Source organism: Acipenser ruthenus, chromosome 3, assembly GCF_902713425.1.
Source record: "Acipenser ruthenus chromosome 3, fAciRut3.2 maternal haplotype, whole genome shotgun sequence".
In the NCBI taxonomy this organism is placed as follows: Eukaryota; Metazoa; Chordata; class Actinopteri; order Acipenseriformes; family Acipenseridae; genus Acipenser; species Acipenser ruthenus.
In genome coordinates, this window is record NC_081191.1 from 17,736,918 (window position 1) to 17,757,424 (window position 20,507).

General features: G+C 36.0%; 1 protein-coding gene across 34 annotated transcripts in view; it reads left to right on the forward strand.

Moving 5' to 3' along the window:
* The window catches only part of LOC117394363 (regulating synaptic membrane exocytosis protein 2-like), a 265,103-nt gene that overhangs the window by 138,007 nt on the left and 106,589 nt on the right, over nt 1-20,507 (forward strand). For 18 of the 34 annotated variants that reach the window (XM_059012647.1, XM_059012653.1, XM_059012645.1 and 15 more), the window contains 10 exons: nt 2,962-3,170; nt 4,399-4,518; nt 7,229-7,328; nt 10,091-10,214; nt 10,669-10,715; nt 11,453-11,565; nt 12,577-12,624; nt 18,558-18,688; nt 19,283-19,475; nt 19,759-19,912. In XM_059012647.1, coding sequence (XP_058868630.1) covers nt 2,962-3,170; nt 4,399-4,518; nt 7,229-7,328; nt 10,091-10,214; nt 10,669-10,715; nt 11,453-11,565; nt 12,577-12,624; nt 18,558-18,688; nt 19,283-19,475; nt 19,759-19,912 — 1,239 coding nt within the window. Of the gene's footprint in view, nt 1-2,777; nt 2,846-2,961; nt 3,171-4,398; nt 4,519-7,228; nt 7,329-10,090; nt 10,215-10,668; nt 10,716-11,452; nt 11,566-12,576; nt 12,625-18,557; nt 18,689-19,282; nt 19,476-19,758; nt 19,913-20,507 lie in introns of all 34 variants that reach the window. The other 16 variants (XM_059012657.1, XM_059012658.1, XM_059012659.1 and 13 more) reach the window with 6 other exon arrangements.

Here is a 20,507-nt window from a genome sequence, read left to right on the forward strand (position 1 = left end):
CCATTTGGCTCACATGCATGAGTCACTTAAGCGGGGTGTTCAGGGCAGTATCAAGTCCCCGGTTTAGTTTGCTGTAAAACATTAGTAAACCTTCCTGTGTCTCACAGATTTCTCTGAATTGAATACGGCACCATTACTCATGCAGCATACTGTTAAAGAAATACACATTTTCATGGTAAAATTATTTTTAGTATAATTTGTCTTACAGTAAAAAAAAATTGGAACCTTGTCCTACCGGTCTTTCTTTCTTTTGCCCGCCTATACTTTATATGCCTCTAATTTTGCTTTCAAATACAGTAAAACATCCTTGTCTAAACTTTGCTGTGACAGAAGGTCTACAAATGTCCGTTGAAGGGAATATGAAGTGGGGGTGGTAAAGGAAAACCTGGAGCAATACGCATCCTATACAATTCCATACTCTAAGAATGTGTCAATAATATCTGTTCTTTTTTTTATTATTTAGTAGCAAACGTCTCCCTTGAGCATGGCTTTAAATAAACTTAAAGATGTCCCAGAATGCTGCAGCTTAACATACATTTTAAAAATCTCTGCTTATTTATTGGCCAGGGAAGCAAGCAGCATTTTAAGGGATATTTTTGATGTTGTTCTTACTGGGGGAGGGGTTGCCTTGTTACAAATGACGCTATTAGAGGAACCCTCTTTTTAAAGCTTCAGGTAAGTTGGTTAAACAAGTGTTTTTTAAAAAGAAAAGATAAATTAATTGAAATACACACACAGCAGGTGTTGGTGTGTAACACACCACTGTTAAGGAATGTATCTGGAAAACTAGTTTTTCATATAATACAGTCTCCCAAACCAGGTATACATGAGCCAACTGCATTTAATAACAGAACACCAAAATACTGTTTATTGTTTACTGTTGTATTTCAATGTCAGTGCCTGTGGTCGCACAGGAAAGAGCAAGTGCCCTGTTGTAAATGCTCATGGACTCCAAATCCGACATCATTGTCATCATGTTGTTCACAGAAGAATCTTTATATGTTTCACATTATCAAGATATAATATTTAACCTTTTTTTTTTGGAGTGGGTGCTTTCTATTTTGACTCCGGAAGTTGCTATTTGTATTCCAGTCTTTGCTCTTCCTTTCAGCTTTTTACTTTCCTCTTTTCTGCTCTTCACTTCATGAAAGTTATTTGATGCAATGCAGGGATTTGAGGAATGATGTTGCTGGTTACTTAGTTAATTGTTATTAATATTAAAAAGATAATTTGTTTACATATGTTATTTCAAACACTAGTATACACAGGTAAGGTAAAGGCTCATACTTCTCAGAGGACATTATTATTATTATTATTATTATTATTATTATTATTATTATTATTATTATTATTATTATTATTATTGTACTTGTACAGAGTACTTTACATTATGTAACAGCCACCTGCGATATATACTGTGTTAACATTCTGACTGTTAATGTATATCTGTATATAGTTTTCAGTGTCTGTTTCAGGACATATTAATTTTTTTAATTTGCTAAAAGGTCGCTAACATTAATGCAGGCTACTCCTAGAATCCAACACATTAGTTAATGTCTGCATAAAAGTATTATGCAAGAAGTTCTGTTTTTAACCATGTGATGGAAGCACCATGCTGTGGATTTATTCTGTTTAGGACCTGACTGTTTGGACATTCATTTTATTGCTTATGGAACATCTGATACACAAACTTGTTAGCACAAAGCTGATATACTGTACTGTAGAAGTCCTTATATTGTAGTTGACTACTGTATGGAGATTCACTACTAAACACTATGTGATGTTTGTGTTCAGACACCACACAGTCAAAGAGAACTGAACTTTTATGATACAGCTTATTTACGTCAGCCAATTTAGAACTGTATGACTGAACTGAGCAATATTCTATGTTAAAGTGTTTTTAACTGATAGTCCTTCATTGTTTTAGAGCATTAAAGCAAACAGTACCATGTGTATCACATAGTTCTGTCATGTGACACCAGGAACAGCTGTAAAGTGAGTTTACACTGTTAACTGCCTCCTGCTTGGGGCTATACCCAGCGCTAGCACCCTTGACAGTAAAAGACAAGAACTACCAGCTGTTTGATTCTGGTTTTTATTCTGAAGTGTAATTCATGTTTAATGCTAAAGAAAGGGAATCTTAATAAATAACTAAATATGTATTACTTTATGGACCGTGCCCTTGCAGCATTATTGCTGCACATTGCAGCGTCATTTTCTAGCAACATACAGTATGCAATAAAAAAGCACCAAATATGCCAACATATGAATGAGCTCTTTCAACAGAATTAAGTGACTACCAAATGCTTACTGCCTCATTTGCATAAATGCAGCTTAAATGTCACTAAATACCACCCATGTTTGGCCATCTGTGGTTTGGGCTTTAGTATGGTACTTTCAGATCCCAAAATTGCACCTCAGTTTTCCCTTGCAGTGTCGCAAACAATGTTGACAGGGAGGGCTGCTGTGGGTAAGAGCCTCAGAATATATCATTAACATCTCTAGCAAAGCGTTCCATGAAGTGCTTAACAGCATTCTGGGATGATAAGTTAGCTTTCCTTTATTCGGAATAAGACGATGGAAATACCCTCAGTATTTCGTATTTGCTAGATGTTTTATTGACGGATTACTGACTGGGGAAGCAATTGCTTTGGGATTTGCTAGTTTCTGGTTAGAGGTCAAAGAAAATATGCACTTCTAGTTTGTGTGTGTACTGTTGTATCTGTTTTGTCTGTCCTTTCCTCTACTGTACTTTCTTATGTGTCTGACTCTCACAGGGGACATGGATGGCAACTGGTGGGACCATGCGTCTTGGCATAGCAGTGAGGCATCCCCAATGTCTTTGGTGAGACATGTGGAGCCTTACCTTTCAGTTTCCTTTGTCATTTCACTTTTCCTTTGTTTTATTTACACCTTTGCATGTTTTCTTTTTTCTTTTTTTTTCTTATCCCACACCTGTAGGGGACAGTCAAAGGGGAAAAAGAAAAACTAGTGAGCAGGCAGTTTTGTCGGACTCAAACATCTTATCTGAGAGACAAAAGAAAATGGTGCGCTTTGGGGGCCATTCTTTGGAAGAGGACTTGGAATGGTCTGAGCCTCAGATTAAAGACTCTGGGGTAGATACTTGCAGTAGTACAACCCTTAACGAGGAGCATAGCCATAGTGAGAAGGTACTGAGTTTAAATAGCCTGTTTTTTGTTTTTGTTTTTTTTAACCTACTCATCTGGTCTTCGTTTGTGTCAGGGTGTGTTTCAGGGACACTTCAACAGCATCCTATGGGTGCTGATGAAAAACGTTGGGAACCCTCTGCTTGCTTTGCTGTTTGCTTTCTGGCAGCAATTTACAAAATCTTGTTTGTGGCGGCACACAGGAATGTTCGGTCCTACAGCTGCATGATAGTCTTTCTCAGTATTTTTGTGTTGTTGCTATGTAGTTGACATTTGAATACTTTAGGGGTACTTTTCACCCAAATTGGCATCCTTCACTGTGTAATGACTCCTCCCCCTCCCACAGCTCTATTTATTATATTATATATATATATATATATATTTTTTTTTAAAGTATCCATAGAGTAAAACACATACTACAAGGGAAGATTGGATTTGTTTTTCACAGAAAAAAAGTTGTGTTTTTCTTTTTTCCCTTTGTCATGTTTGTAATTTTATTTTTTGTGCCGTGGCATAATATTCCAGCCAACGTGGCATTAAAAGTATTTTTTTGTCATCTGCTTTTTATCGTTCCGCTTTAAACATTGTGATGTTTATCATAGACAGTGGGGATTTCCAAAAGTGCTGCCCTTTGCCTGCTAATTTGTGCATGGATTTTTACGCATGACACTCACTTTCTGCCTTCCACATATTGATATGATTACACAAACTCTTACATGAAAAGCAATCTTTAAAAAAATATACAAATATTTTAAAATATTTTTTAATTCAGACTAAACTGTTATAAGATGCTTTACTTTTCGCATCACCGCGTAAATAAAATTAATTTTAAAATACATACTGTACTATGTGTGTAAGGCCATCAAATTAATTTAATTGAATACTATTAACATATTTGATAACAATTGTACAGCATAGCACACAAATGTTTTCAAAATCATATACATTGTAAGTGTCTAAATAAGATATAAAAAAGTTCAGGTTATTGCACAATTTATAGCAAAATAATTGTTACCCTAAAAAAGTAGTGATTGTAGAAACAGCACAAGTATTTTATTTAAAAAAAATAAAAATAATAATACATACATACATATATATCCAAAGGGTTTGTGCAATCATTAATTTTGCCCAGATATATTGTATTACATATGGAATGCTTTGTTTGTCTTAAAAGTAAGAGCAAGTCAATTTGTTGTAAAACACAAGGTGTGTTGTTGCTTTGACCTCGTAGCACCCTGTAACATGGCAACCATCCAAAGATGGAGATCACCTAATAGGGCGGATTTTACTAAACAAGCGGCTAAAAGATGGAAGTGTGCCAAGAGACTCTGGAGCATTACTTGGGCTGAAGGTGAGTAACTTCTGAATATCTGTCAACATCTTAGTGCCAGCTGACAAACATACTGCATATTGAGAAGTTATGCTTGATAAGTGTTGTGAAACAGCCTATTCGTCACTTCTATCCCCAAACCAGTGAACATACAGAGAACACACTATATTTCAGAAATACATCTCAGCTATGATCTGTTACCTCTACACTTAAATATCATATGTATTAAGCAATAATAATTCCTCTGTAAAGTCTTTCGCATCCTGGAATGACATCTGCCCATTGCTTTTCGACAACATCTGTTGCAGTGTACTTCAATAAAACTGCATAACTTGAAATCAAATGAGGTTTCAATAGTTTCTCCCTTCCAGCTGTCAGTACTTCCTGGATTTGATAATGCCCAGATAGAACCTTTTCATAATTATTGATGGCACTGAAAACCATAATAACTGCAGTCAAACCTGAATTCAAGGGCCTCAGAATTATTGTGAATAGCTATGTTTGTATGTTTAGATATTTTTCATGTTCTCCTATCACTTGAATATAAAGACCACTTATGGATGGTCCATTGAGAGGTTGCAAAAACAGGTTTGACTGATATTTATGCAGGATAGCAATATGAATATGCTAATCACAGATGAAACCTATAATGAATAAGGGAACAATGTGAGTTCTGTGTCTGGTCAGTGCTTATGTACTGTATGCATTGTGTCTGGTCAGTGCTTACGTACTGTATGCATTGTGTCTGGTCAGTGCTTACGTACTGTATGCATTGTGTCTGGTCAGTGCTTACGTACTGTATGCATTGTGTCTGGTCAGTGCTTATGTACTGTATGCATTGTGTCTGGTCAGTGCTTATGTACTGTATGCATTGTGTTTGGTCAGTGCTTATGTACTGTATGCATTGTGTCTGGTCAGTGCTTATGTACTGTATGCATTGTGTCTGGTCAGTGCTTATGTACTGTATGCATTGTATTTGGCCAGTGCTTATGTGCTGTATGCATTTCTGTCCATTCAACAGCATAGGCAAGGGCCTGTAGCTTACAGCTACAAGTTATATAAACCCATTTCATTTGGAAGCATTCTAATCTGTATTTTTGGTCCAACCATGATTAATTGGGATTTGTTTTAATAATACTCCTAATGGCATGATTTACCAGAGTTTCTTTTTTTTCAGGACCATGGAGAGTTACCTCCAGTTTGAAATTGGTTTAAATGTATTAAATCCTGAAAAGTATTCATCCAAATGGAACAAAATGAGGCTAGTTTTGTAGCATTCATCTTTTAGAAAAAAAGTAGTCCAAACTGCACTAGAAACAAAAACTGTTAATTGCGTTGATTGTTTACAGTAGTCTCCGAGAGAACAGCCCTCTGGAATCAAGTGAAGTGTTCTCGTAGCCGAAGTGTTCTTTAAGACAGAGTTGACCACCAGACACAATTTGAGTCAGTATAAATAAATACATATTTATTACTTGTCATGAAGCACGTGCATCAACATATGAAATGAATAGAATAAGTAAGAGAAAAGCACTAGGCAAGTGCATGTTAATAAACTGTAATAATAAAGTAACAGACCCAACTAACGTTAATAAACTAATTGTCAAACTAAATTAACACAGCATCCCTACACACGTTAAAAAATGCAGCAGCAGCTCTAGATAAATTATGAATACATGCACAACATTATTTAACAGAACGGTGAAGCAACTCACCAGAATAGAAAACACCAAATTGCTCTGCGACTCGAGCAATTTCGCCGTTTGTATACATGCCATTTTGTAGCGATGAGATGTACTCATGGAAATCAGAATACAAAACGAGGCAATGATATGACAGCGTTTCTGGAAAGGTTTAATAAACCAATCAGTGTGCCTCAAGACGCTCTCGTGATAACAAGTCACATTTGAAAAGATTGAATAAACCATTTAAATTTAAGCTTGATGATGATGATTTGTCAGGTTACAAAACAGTACTGTATCAGTTGTGAACAAATCGCTAGCAGTGCCAAAAAGGTGTTCTTTTAAGCAAAGTTCCTGTTCCTTTAGGTGGAGCATTTACAATGGGAAAAATCTGTTTCACCACAATGTTATTCTCTTAGTTGAAGTGTTCTCTTAGGAGGTGTTCTTATATGCGGAAACCACTGTACTACACCTTTTATTTATTTAATTCCAGTTTTTGTCAAAGTTATCAAATTAGAAACACACAATTTATTGGGTCTTTATTTATTTGCTTAAAATTTGTAAAACAGGTGTTTTATTATTTAAATGGTGGCTTAAGCTGTTAGTATCTTGGCCAGATTATGTTGTATAGTATTTCAGAAGCATGGCCTTAACCGGGCTAATTCTCAAACAGATCTTCAATTGCTGTACTCCTATAAATGAACACAGGACATCCTTGAAAATAAGTTCTTGCATCTGAGTGAGTCTGTCCTGTTAAATACATACAGTATGTACCGGTATATGTAATAATAGCATTACTATTACAGTTGTTGCAAAACTGTGTACATAATTACTATTGCACATCCAGAGACAGATCTGCCCCACACATATAGACATGCATATGAATATGCCAGTCTGGCTCCAGGGTATGCTATATTAATACTGTAGATGCTAGTGTAAAAAAATATGACCGGAGCTAAAATTATGGCTTACACGGTTGCACAAATGACAGTAGAAATTTAAATTTAATATGAAATGTAATACTCATTTTAAATCACTTATCTTTTTAACAGGTTGTTGGTGGAAAGATGACTGAATCTGGTAGACTTTGCGCATTTATTACAAAAGTAAAGAAAGGCAGTCTAGCTGATACAGTTGGCCACCTCCGACCAGGTAAAGCATTTATTTTATTTACAAAGTCAAGAACCAGTGTATGGCATATTTGCTTTATATATATATATATATATATATATATATATATATATATATATATATATATATATATATATATATATACACAGTATATACCATCCCTGCTTCACAGCTCTAATTGAAATATTATGTACTTTCCTTTTTTTAATTGATGGTTTATTTCTTATGGGAATTATCGATTTAATTTACCAATCCCTATAACCTTGTTTTTTATGTAGTGCAAAAATTCATTGAAATAAATTCTGACAAAAAATGTATCGGGCAACAGTTATATATACCAGCAATGATCAGCACTGGTCTATGTTTTTGTGGAGCTGGTTCAAGAAAAAAATATCTGTTTACTGTAAAGTTTTTACGTTAACTGTTTGTTGGTTGTCTGCACTCCTAAATTAACCTGTTAGCTGTAAACCTTCCTTTATGAAAGTGTTCCACAGTAAAAACATAGCAAAGTGTAGTGCACAGTGAAAGCACGGTAAAGCATAGGTAAGCATTCTAAAGCGTTGAGAGGTATGGTAAAGCATCTTAAAAAATCATTCTAAACCATGCTAAACAATGGTAAATGCATAGTATAACCATGGGAAAAGTGTGGGACTTTCAAACTTTTTTTAAGGGTTGTCTGGGATTGTATGTACCTGCTGACAGGCCAGTAAGAGGCCAACAAATAGTTCCCATTCCTTGCTGGTCACCAGCTCATCAGAGGTTGTTGGGATCTTCAGGAGAGAACACTTGTTTACACCAGGGAAAGGAATAAGAAAATGTATAAAAATAGAAAAAAAAGATTTCTAAATAATAGTTTAACTGATCCATCCCGCAAGTTGTTGCATGCACGTTTTATACTGTTGTAATTGGTTAATCACAGCTAGGGCTGAATTTTTTTAACAGTACAAAATTGCTTAATTCACAGCATTTCCAGATATTTCACGATTAAACATAGTATTTATTAAAGCAATAAATGTTCCTAAATATTTAAATGCGTATCTGAAAAATAGTAAATGCTAAATTGTATAATATTTTGTTTTTTATGTCCATCTTTTAAAGATGTTCCGTTTTCACCACCAGTGAATTATCAAACAAAATAAATACATATATAAATAAATAAATGTAAAAATAACAAAAGACATGTAAAATGTCCCCTTGTACTGGACAGAGTGATCTTTAGCAGAAATATTTCTGATCTTTGATGCAGCTGGTGTCTTTTTCACTGAAGACACTTTAAAGAAATAATGGAGCTGTATGTAGTGTGTTCAATCATTTACTGGTGTTCCATAGAACCATGCCTCCCACATGTTTTGATATCTAAGCCATGAACTACCATCTCCCTGTGAAACTGTGCTACCCTAACTAATGGTATGGCATTATTGTTACTTAAACTGGTATTTGTAGAAATCCTCACAATGAGCATACTGTAGTGGAGGCGTATCTGGTCCGCAGCGGAATAAGAGAAGGTAACACAGGATGCAGCTCAAAGCATTTAAAACTACTATTTTTATTTAAACAGGAACAGCAGGCAAAGTAGCTCAGTTAGGTAACACCAACAACACACCCACAAGACAACCCCGAGTTACTCGCATCCAGCTCCTAAATAGAGATCCCCCCGAGCCCTACTGACTCACACATACAAGAGCACATTTACATACACACTTAACTCAGTCTAGGATGGTTGTATCATCAATAACTGACATTCAACAGACAAGATCTTGACTGACCTAATAATCCTCTCTTTCCTAAAGAAAGACACGGCGTTATATAATCCCCAACCCCACCTACTCCTAACAGGATTAATTATTCAATAAACATTTGCACCTGGAATGATTTTATACAAAAATACTTATCATTTATACTTTTACAATAAAACATTCAGATATTTTACGTTAAACATGTTTCTTCTCATTTATATGTATTTGTTTAACCTGCATGCATACCATCTTTGTTTACAAACGATCGTTAAACTATTATATTGCTTACTTTTTATTATCATTGTCGTTATTCTTTAATCATTAGCTATTACCAGTAAAGACTGAAAATGAGCATTATTCCTTCTAGTGGAAGATTACTGAACATATGGCAATAACAAAACACTTGTTCCACATGTATAACTACTGTAACTTCATTAATAGAAGCGTCCTAATCTAATTAGAGCAGTACACCGTCATATATCAAACACACTTGATCAACAGCATGCACAATACATAATACACCCACGGCTCTATCACCAGTAAAATAACAACCACAATAATAAATCACAATAACAGGCAATTCAATATTACAGTGAGGGTCTCATAACTTGTATACTGTACATTGTTTTGGAATTCGGCGTGAAATGTCCATATGGTGACATGTTTTACCCAGGAGGTGGAGTTCATACGGGGAGGCATGGGCGCAGGTCATATACATGGTTCTATGGAACACCTAAAGCAAACTAAATCGGCTGCCCCGGTTCCTAAATGCAGTGTAACAGGTAGTTCCTCAATCAGGCAAACGTCTTTGCTTATAAGTGATAAACAATATGTATATTTCACTATTCTTTCAGAAATGGGAATTTCCACCGGGAACAACATATTACACAGCAATACAGCCTTAATCATGGCTAAAGAGGCTTTGCCTTTCTACTAGTTTTAAAATAGAGCACAGTGTCTTTATATAAACATCCTTCCCTTACTGTATGTTCCGTTCATATAAACATAACTTTCAGTATGCTGATTTTGATGCCCGTGTTCTTTCAGGTGATCAGGTATTAGAATGGAATGGGAGGCATTTACAAGGAGCTACTTTTAAGGAAGTTTATAATATAATTCTGGAATCTAAGCCAGAACCACAGGTGGAACTTGTAGTCTCAAGGCCCATTGGGTAAGTTATTTCACTAGGTGTCCTGATTGAAGAAACAGTAAATCACTGTTTATAAAACTTACTTTATTCAACTTTTGAAGTCTAAAGAAAATAACCCCACTCATAATGGCAGACTGAATACCCTCATTTTTGTAGGACTTATTTCTATGTACAATGCTGAAAATATTTATATCAATTGAATTAACTTTTTGATTAAATAACAGACTATTGCAAAGCATGTAACAATATATGTTTTCTGCTGCTTGGTTTTAAAGTCAGCAAACCAAATTAATTTAGGATGAGCTGCAAGTCCACTTTTTGGAAACGGTGCTGTAAATACAGTATGTACTTCTTCTGACAAAACTTGGTATAAGATCAGTAGAATAAGTTATCTCTGTATCTGAAGTCCCCTGCATTTTACTCTTGGTCATTCAATTAATGAATATTCACAGCATATTTTTTGTCCTCATTTCAGAGACATTCCCCGGATACCAGACAGCACACAAGCACAACTGGAATCAAGTGAGTTTTAATTATAGTTCTCGTACAAGGAAAGAGCTTGAATACAATAAAAACTCATCCACTGTATGAAGATTAATGGCAAGATTGCAACTTTAATTAGACCTTGAACTATATACTGTAAATCCAATGCTACACTTTATTTTCGCTCCACTCTAATTAGACACTTCTATTAGGCATCCTATATAATGTTATTATATCTTTTAAATCACAGGCTATATAGCTTAGTGGATTTGCAATGGGATATATACCTTCGGTAGACACTTCAAATGTAACTATCGAGGGCCTTGTTATATAGTTCTAGTTCCAGTTCCTAGAGTCCACAATGCAGAACTGGTAGGGTTGTGTGGAGAGCTTACCCATATCCCCAAACAGCTGACCAAGCTGTCCCAGTTGATAAAATGTTAAAATCAGTTTCCAGGGACATCATTAAAATTCACAAAACAAGGGGCTCCTGAATGGTGCATCTGGTAAAGGATAGCCCTATAGCCTGGAGATCGCGTGAAAAGAAACGGACGGCTGACTGCACACATTTCGGAGGACGCGTGTGTCTGTCTTTGTCTCTCCCGAGTCAGCGCAGGGGTGGCAGCGGTGAGCCGGGTTGAAATAAATAAATAATTGGGCTTTCCAAATTGGGGAGATAAAATAATTGTAAAAAAACCAAAAAAAATCATAAAACAATTTTGAAATCTTCTGTCTGAGTGATTCAGCACTTTATGCCTCCCCCTTTCTCTCCACAGGCTCAAGTTCTTTTGAATCCCAGAAAATGGATCGTCCCTCTATCTCAGTCACTTCTCCCATGAGCCCTGGCATGCTACGGGATGCTCCCCAATACCTGTCTGGACAACTCTCAGTATGTTCCTGTTATGTTTCTTTCAGGTGTTTTTCTCTTGCCTGAGAAATTGTGTGAAACATGTGATAAAAAAGTTCCAACAGTAAATAAAATAAGTAGTAAAATAATAATACAAAAATGCAAAAGTGTGAAAAGAAAGGTCAAATCTGGACAGGCTTACATTTCCACAGACATCTGCTGGGCAGTGCATTTAATACCTTTTTCTTTTCAGTGGGCACTTTGTCATTCTGCTTTGATTTAGATTTTTTTAAATACTGTATTTAGGTTTTTTCCACACGCTGAAAAAGGATTTAAATGAGACAGTGTTTAGATTAGGCCTTAACTACAAACTAAGCTCCATTGGACTAAGCTAAATTCAAAATTGGGTGGCATGCCATTTAAGAGCCGTCATGCTGGGGGAGTTGGACAGGGGTTTGCATCAGTGATGTCTGATAGTAGCAGGGAAGTTGCTCACCCTTTACAATTCCCCCTTTGTTGCATTATGGATTATATGCATGAATAAGTGTTGTCAGGCCCAGTTTCAACTTTGTAGGCCAAGTACTTTTTAACTGTATCTGTCTCTCCACATGTAACTTTTAATCACAAATCCACTCTTTAAAGCACTCAAAACACGCTAGGTTTTCAGTTAAACTGGAACATTGTATGTATTTGACAAAGTACAGCATTATATCCCAAATGCAGGCATGAAGACTAACATTGAGGGGTTGTCAGCTTTGTTTGTTCTTGGGATTTGATTATTTTATGGAATAAGAACTGGATTGGGATCAATAAATATTTATACCATATATTAATTTCAACTGGAGGGTTGGTGATTGAACCCTTTAGCTATACGTTATTTAGACTGCACTACAGTCAGTCTACTCACAGATGTATGTAGTGTATACAGCTTTGATTTATTTAGAGTTTTGTGGTTTCCTTTCTTGGTCTGTTTTTTGCATTTGCAGTGTGTTGTGTCCTTTTGGTTTTGTTTTATCGCATTTTTTTCTTTGTTGTTTAATTTTGCTGTCCCAGAGCCAAAGCCTTAGTAGAAGATCAGCGCCTTTTGTTCCTAGGGTTCAGGTAACAGCCCCTGTCTGTCTGACAGAATACTCTTTTGGTCTGCTTTGTTTCTTTTTCTTTTTTTTTGTTTGGAAAATGCATAGCAGGGAAATGGCATCTATCATGGTTTAGAATGATTTTTAACGATGCTTTATCATTTCTATCAAAAAAAAAAAACATTCTCATATCATCTTGCCAGGAGCCTGGAACAGTCTGCATGACTAACCAACCCAACTAAAATAGTTTAAAGAGACAATCTGCTATGGCCCATGTGTTCACCAAAACTCATAAGCATCTTGATAATGTTTTGTATGAGCAGTAACTTGACAAACACACACTTTTCTTTATTTTGTTTAGTTTTGTTCTATCTGGATGGGCTGTGGAAGGTGAAATGTCTCTTTAAATGTTTTTTTTTTTTTAATTCAATTTTAGGGACAAATAATTTGGATGCTTCTTCATGTAACATGAAATGATGTGTAGATTTATATTTATTAGTTTTGATTTGACTTATAGTGGTTAGCCAAGGCACTATGGGCAGGATTTTCAAAAGGTTGTAAATGATAACTCCAGTGTTAATCAACAAATCAGTGATTTTGGCATTTTCAAGCGGTCGTTATGCCTATTTTAGTATTAAATAATCGTGCTGACGTGATTTCCGAAATTAAATGTTAAAATCTTAACGAGCAGAGCTTGTTGCGGCTATTTCTTTTGCTTGCGTGGGAATTTAAAAGCAAATTCGTGTTAATTGTCATCATTTATCAGGAGTTAATCTACGCTTGGAAAAGGAGGGTTTTAATTAACGAAAGAGTATATAACTCACCTTGAAACAGACATTTAACAGACCGCGGCTGTGACGCAGACAATACAGAGAGTGTACAGGACCAGAGTTAATGTCTTACAAACTATCTAGATAATTCAATATTTGTAGTTATAAAATATTTTAGCCTTTTCTATACTTGCAGTTATAAATTAGATTTATTCACTTGTTTTAACCATTTGTAACCTTACGGAACATTTGTTGTATTGCTAAAATGATATATACCGTTATTTGCACCAAGTGTAATGTTACAACCAAGAAATTATCAATGCAACTGTAGCCTATCTGAACTGTAGATACATACATTATACGATAGTTGACCTCTACTGTAAATTTTATTTGAATTCTACAAATACAAACCTAAGAGTAAATAATGAAATCTTGGTATAGAAAACGGCATATTAGATATTACAATAAAGTTTCCTTAGGTGATTGCGGATTTGCAATGCGTCCTTGGCTTTTAACACCTGTGTCTTATCCACACAAGAACAAAGAACAGGTGTACAAGCACGCACAGATCCACTAGGAATGTGATCGAGATCATTGACATGGAATTTGTCTAAACGTATTTGTAATGTTGTCAGACTCCCCCCACACTTTATGTACAATGCACAGTTTCACACGTCTGTATGCATATAAAATGTTCTGTAAATGTACTGTATGTGTTCAGTGGCTACTTCTAATCATGTTGCGTTTATTTATCACGGAGGCGAGCAAAGAGTACCAGAGAAAATGCATGATTAGAGGAATTCACCGAACAATTAATTATAAACAAATTGTGTATTTGGTTAGGGAGTTTTATCGTAATTTTAAAAGCTTAGTAAATATATAATGAAGTGTAACATACATGGTATACATGTATAATAACTAACAACTACAAACACAAATGGCACTTCAAACGAGCCTACAATCATACATACTAAAATACAGACAGAAGTAGATGTCAACATAGAGAATAAGTTCCAACCAATATACATAGATGGCTTACCGCCCACCCCATCCAAAAAATAAATGAAAAAAGGTAGTTTTTTCCTTTTAACCAAAAAAAAGATTACAATATGTGCATTGAAATAGTTGTATATAGTAAACTGTAGCAAAATATCCTCCCGAATGAGGGTAAATGACTAGTGGGGTTTATTATTATTATTTTTTAATTTGTGCCGTCCGATTTTTACCCACACACCAGATAAACGTAAATCAGCATTTTATAAGTGAAGTAGCGCTAAATAAATGTACATTCTGCATGACAAAATGCACACGTTTAAATTACGTTTACAAATCATACACTAAATAGATATTCCCAGTATGTTTTATTTCCATTTGGCTTCTGCTCGCTGTGGGAGAGTCGTCTTCCTGTACGCTAGTAGTTTCCATAACAGCGAATTATGCTTCCATTCATTTTTCTTGATCTCATTAACATGCATTTTGATTAACGAGTTCCCCTTATCTGGTCGTTGAGACAGGAAGTGATGTACGTGACCTGCGACCATTAAGCTTTTAAACGAGAAATGCGTTCATTAACTACCTCATCGACTCAATTTCAAAGCATTTAAGGATTGATTTAATTAACAAATTTAGTTTGAAAATCACTTGCTACTAAAGCTCTCATTACTATATCACGGGTTTGATGCAGTAACACTGGATTTTGAAAATCCTGCCCAAGGTGGCTTACTGTAAAGTAGCTCTTCAGTTGGCTGGTTATGATGTAAACTGTGCTTGCCAATTTATCTCGAAGAAATCATTTAGACTAATCTCACTGTGATTTGATGAATCACAATTAATGGTTTTCTGTAAGGCTAAAAGGAGCCAGATTTATTTGAGCATTTGGAACATTTTTAAAATGTTATGACAGGTTTGTTAGAGTAAATTATTATCTAAATATATTAATCAGAATAATACAAATACAAATATTGAATAAAATCCTTTCAGGAACAGATTGTTTGGGTTACTGAAAATAATTTTCAACACCTTGTGTGCACATTACAAAAACATTAGTAGAATAGAATGACTCATGTTACAGTGGAAAGGCATGCAAAGTTTACTGTCTATTAAAACAAGATTGCATTTTCCAGTTCACAACTGAGTGGAGTTTATAACTGACAATTAAACAAATTGTACCTTATTAATTTGGGACCTATGAACCTTTTTAAATCCTGTCAGTATTACCTCTGTGGCCGTATTCAAAGTAAATGAATAATGCAGTATGTCTGCCAAATGTTGAAGGTGTTGAAAGCCAAAGAAAATCCAAAAAGACAAATTAAGAATAAGAATGACCTCAAAACAGATCCCAGATATTTTACAATTTTTGTGTTTATTTTGTGATATGAGCATGTGCTTCTGGAAATTTGGAAACCAATGAAGTGCTAGGCTTTATGTAGTACACACATTGTCTTATTCCCCGTAAATGTACATGTACATACAGCCACATACAATTATAAAATTAAGAATAAACATGCTTTTTTTTCATTTCAAGGTCAGCAATTATAACATTTTCTTCTTAAAAGGTTTAAATGATGTGTTTTAATAATATTTTTTGAATAAAAATAATAATAGCCAAAGTGGCTGCAACTATGTCACAGAATGTCACGTGACATTAATAACGTGGCCATTTTCAGTTACATTGGGTGTAAATTATGGTTCTAATTATTATAAGTTTTCTCTGGCTTTAAGTCTGGATTTTAGGGGACACCAGAGATGTTAGGGCTGCAGCAGCATTAAACAGGAAATGTAAAGGACATGGCTGCTGGAGTGGATTGTGGGAGTTGAAGTTTAGGAGTCCTGGTGTAGAGTTGCACAGGATTTTTTTGCGTTCGACCCAGAAACAGAATCGAGTCTTAACCTCAGAAGCTTGATGCCATTCGCAAAGAGGCACTGTTCAAGCTCAATGATAGTCTATAAGGGTTTCGAGCTTGAGTTAAAACAGACAGAAAACACCTGCCCCTCTTTCCACTGCGGGGTGTGGGGTTGGGTCAGTTCATGAATTGATTCCAGCGCCTCTGACTCTATAATGATAACTTTTATCACTGCATACAATTCACCAATATCACTTGACATCCTAATCATGAACAGTTCCTTCATCATTACAATGCCTGGGCAAACAGAGGTGAATTCAAGCTATTTAAAGCCAGTTATATAAAAGTCTATATTGATTAACCCACACAATCATGTATTATTTACACTTAATAAGGTATAATAACAGAATAACAGATAGAGAAATTATTTTAGACACCTTGTTTATCTTTAATCTAGTTGGAAATTCTCACACGGCAATGAAAATGTACAACTAAAAGTAGCCTATAAACACATGAGTATGTACAGTTCATACTCATAGAGGTTCAGATTTTAATTTGAGATGCAAGCTCCATACAGGCCTTTTTGTATAAACAGTGGCAAAAGCTCGAAAACATTTTCCGAGTTCCAAAGGGCTTGTTCAAGGCCGTTTGACTTTCAAAGGAACGAGTTCGCTGCAGCTCTGTCCTGGTGTATTGATTCCATGTCACTCACGTCTAACAAGTGGGAGTCAGTAATGGTTTACAAGAAGGAGTAGAAAACCAAAGTATCTTGTCTACATAATAACTACATGGCTGTGCCATGTATTACATTATTGTTCTTTGCATTCAAGGGCTTCAATATCACAAGGAAAAGGGTACAATTTGTTTGAGTTTTGTATCCCCTAGTGTGGTAAAGTAACAGATCTCTGGCTTGTATTACTTTGTACTGAATGTTTTTTCTTGCTTTGCAGCATGCTGTAAGAGGTAGACAGTGTAGAATACCAGTAATTACCATCTAGATTTTGCATCTAGATTTATATACCCCCCCCCCCCCCCCCCCCCCCCCAGTGAGATACTAGCAAGTATGGGCAAGAGCTTAGAAGTTTTTTTGACATGGTAGAAATCCATAAGAAGCTTTCTGTAGCCTGTCAAAACACCACAGACTTCTAAGCAATTACTGATAGCCAAAATCACAGAGCAAATGTGTGAAACCGCTTTTGCCCATACTTCTCTGAGATCACTGTTAACCTTATATACATCGATCATATCAGCATGAATCATAATGTATTATTTTGAAATATCTGTGATTTTGGATTGATTTAGGGTTGTACTAATCTCTGACACCAGGGTTACAAATCTCCATTTAACATTGCATCAAAAACAAATGCTGTGTTCATCCATAACTTTAAACACTCTTTTCAATTCTTTAAAAAGTCACAAGGCATGGGGATCCCCCAGTGGCTCACCTGGTAAAAGCACAGCAATGTGGTGTGCAAGGTGAGTCATACAGTCAGGGAAGCGCAGGCTCGCATACTTGCTGTGCGAAGTCACCGGTCTTCACTGGGGATTCCGAAGGGAGCGTCGCATTGGCTATGGTGCTCCCGTGGGTTAGGGGGGGCAAAACCAGCAGGGACTCATTGCACTACAGTGAACTCTGCTGGCCAGTAGTGAGCTCAGGAAGACACCTGCAAGGATGACCTTTGCCCTCCAGAGGCTGGTAGCTTGCTGACGTCCACTTTCGAGTTCCTGGGTGTAAACGAGGAAGCTGGCTCGGTCGTGGGATCGGAGGACACCCACTGAACCGTCCGTTCTCTTGAGCTGTGTGGAGAATTGCTGTGATGAGGGAAAACTGAATTGGACCTTCAAATTGGGGAGACAATTGGGGGTAAAATAATTGGGAACACTAAATTAAAAAAAAAAAGTCACAAAAGGCAATATAACAGATGAAGGCATTAGTCGAAAGATTTATCAGTATAACATAGTTTCTTATAGTTTTCATAGTTTGTTTCAGTTTTATTAAACCTCATCTTAAGACACCCTCCAGGACATACATTTGTTGTGATGCTTACAAGTACATATATATGGCTAACAATGAAGGCACTAAATGGCACTAAATGATAATGAGTTTCAGTACTACTCTGACTGTTTATATTATAGTTTCTTTAGACATTGAAGACAATTAAGACATTGATGACAGTTAAGCAACATAATACATCTCCTCATTGGGATACACATTGCAGATCACAGTATAATCCTCAATATTTCACAAAGTACATAATTTATAAACGCTGCATTGTGACACAATACTGCATGTTTCCAACCTACTTTAGGAAGCATTTAAAAAAAGTACATTTCTTTCCATGCAGATAAAACTCTGGTATGACAAGGTTGGTCACCAGCTGATTGTCACAATACTGGGAGCAAAAGACCTTCCTTCAACGGAAGATGGGAGACCAAGAAACCCTTATGTTAAAATTTACTTCCTCCCAGACAGAAGGTAAGAATAGAAGCATCAAACAAGAACAATAAATAAATAAAATCAGAAATCACAGTGCGTTCAAAGAGTATGTAGCTTCAAATTACATTACTTACAGCAGATTGTCTTACACAATGCAAATAAACTCAAGAGCTGCTCCTGAACTCGGTTTAAAGCTCCTTGACACAGAGTATAACAAAAATGTAATAAACTAGTTTTTGAGTTTTGCTATAGGAACCACTCGGAATGACTGGAAACATAATACAAAGATAAAGAAACAGTTAAAAAATAAACAAATTTAATTGGAATCTACTGTTATTGATTCTTGCAAATTGAAAGGGGTTTTAGTTACACTTTTGTATAGTTTAAGGTACTTTGTTAAGACTTATCATAAAATAGGAATTATGTTTTATGTTCAACTGGTTTATTCCTAATTGTCTGTTGCCCAGTAATGGCCTTTAGTTAGACGGACTGCATCTGTTTGTGGTAAATGTGGTAAATAATGTAGAGTTCCACAATGTGATCCTAGTTGTTTCCTTAAAAGATTTCTGTGACTTGTGTTGGTTCTTCTTTAACGTACCCAATATATTGTATCTTGGTGGTAAATAAAAGCAGTGTGAATTATTGTTCCTCCAGTGATAAGAGCAAAAGAAGAACAAAAACAGTAAAGAAAACATTAGAGCCCAAATGGAACCAGACATTTATGTATTCCCCGGTCCATCGGCGGGAATTCCGGGAGCGCATGTTGGAGATCACACTTTGGGACCAGGCACGGGTTCGAGAAGAAGAAAGTGAATTTTTAGGAGAGGTAAGCTAGTTTTTTTTTTTTTCTGTGTATTACCATAGTGTTCACAAATACAGTATGCGTGTTGGCATTTACACATGTAGACATCCTCCCTTCAGTTTTTTAAAAATCTCTTCTGAAATGTTAGCCCACACATCCAATGGTTTAACAGCCATTAAGACTGCGGTACTGTGCTCCTAAACACTGCTCATCTGTTTGTCCTCGTGTCTTGGTGTTATGGGTTTGAACCTGAGTTAACAGAAATGGTTGTGGTTGAAAATTGAATTTCGAGCTGTTTTCCTTGTAGATTCTAATAGAACTAGAGACAGCGTTGCTGGATGACGAGCCTCACTGGTACAAACTTCAGACCCACGATGTGTCCTCCATGCCCCTTCCACACCCCTCACCATACCTGCCACGCAGAGAGCTGCACGGGGAGAGTCCCACGCGGAGACTGCAAAGTAGGTCGTCATTTCTTACAGCTGGTAGTGACTGCTGAATAATCTTGTATTATAATTTTACTGCAGTTTAGCTGGGAAAAGTAGCTTTTTAAAACGTGTTTTTACTGAGATGGTTAAGGGAGACAGATTTAATGAAAGTTACATTTTCTCGCGTATAGTATCTGCAGTGTTTGAAAACAACTATATTGACAGGCGTTCTGTCCAAATCAATCACATGCTGTATAGTATCTTGCATTGGGGATCAGAGAATTAATCCAGTGCAGTACCTGGTCTCTAACCTCGACTTCAGCTCTAACCACTATTTTAGGACTATATCACAGGCAGGTTATTTTTTGTTCAAGATGGTATAAAATGCATTTTGAACAATAATTCAGACCTAATGTATTTAAATACTGAAAAACCCACAATATGTTTCTTCTGATAAATGTTGTCCAGTTTCCCTTGTATTACCAATAACAGGTTTATCATTGTTATATACTGCACTCATTTCAGAATGCCAGGAACGATAGGAGTGGCACAAAAAAAAAAGATTAGCATCTTACCTGTACAGTAAAGACAGCAAGTGTCCCCCTTTAACAGAGCAGGGGGACACATG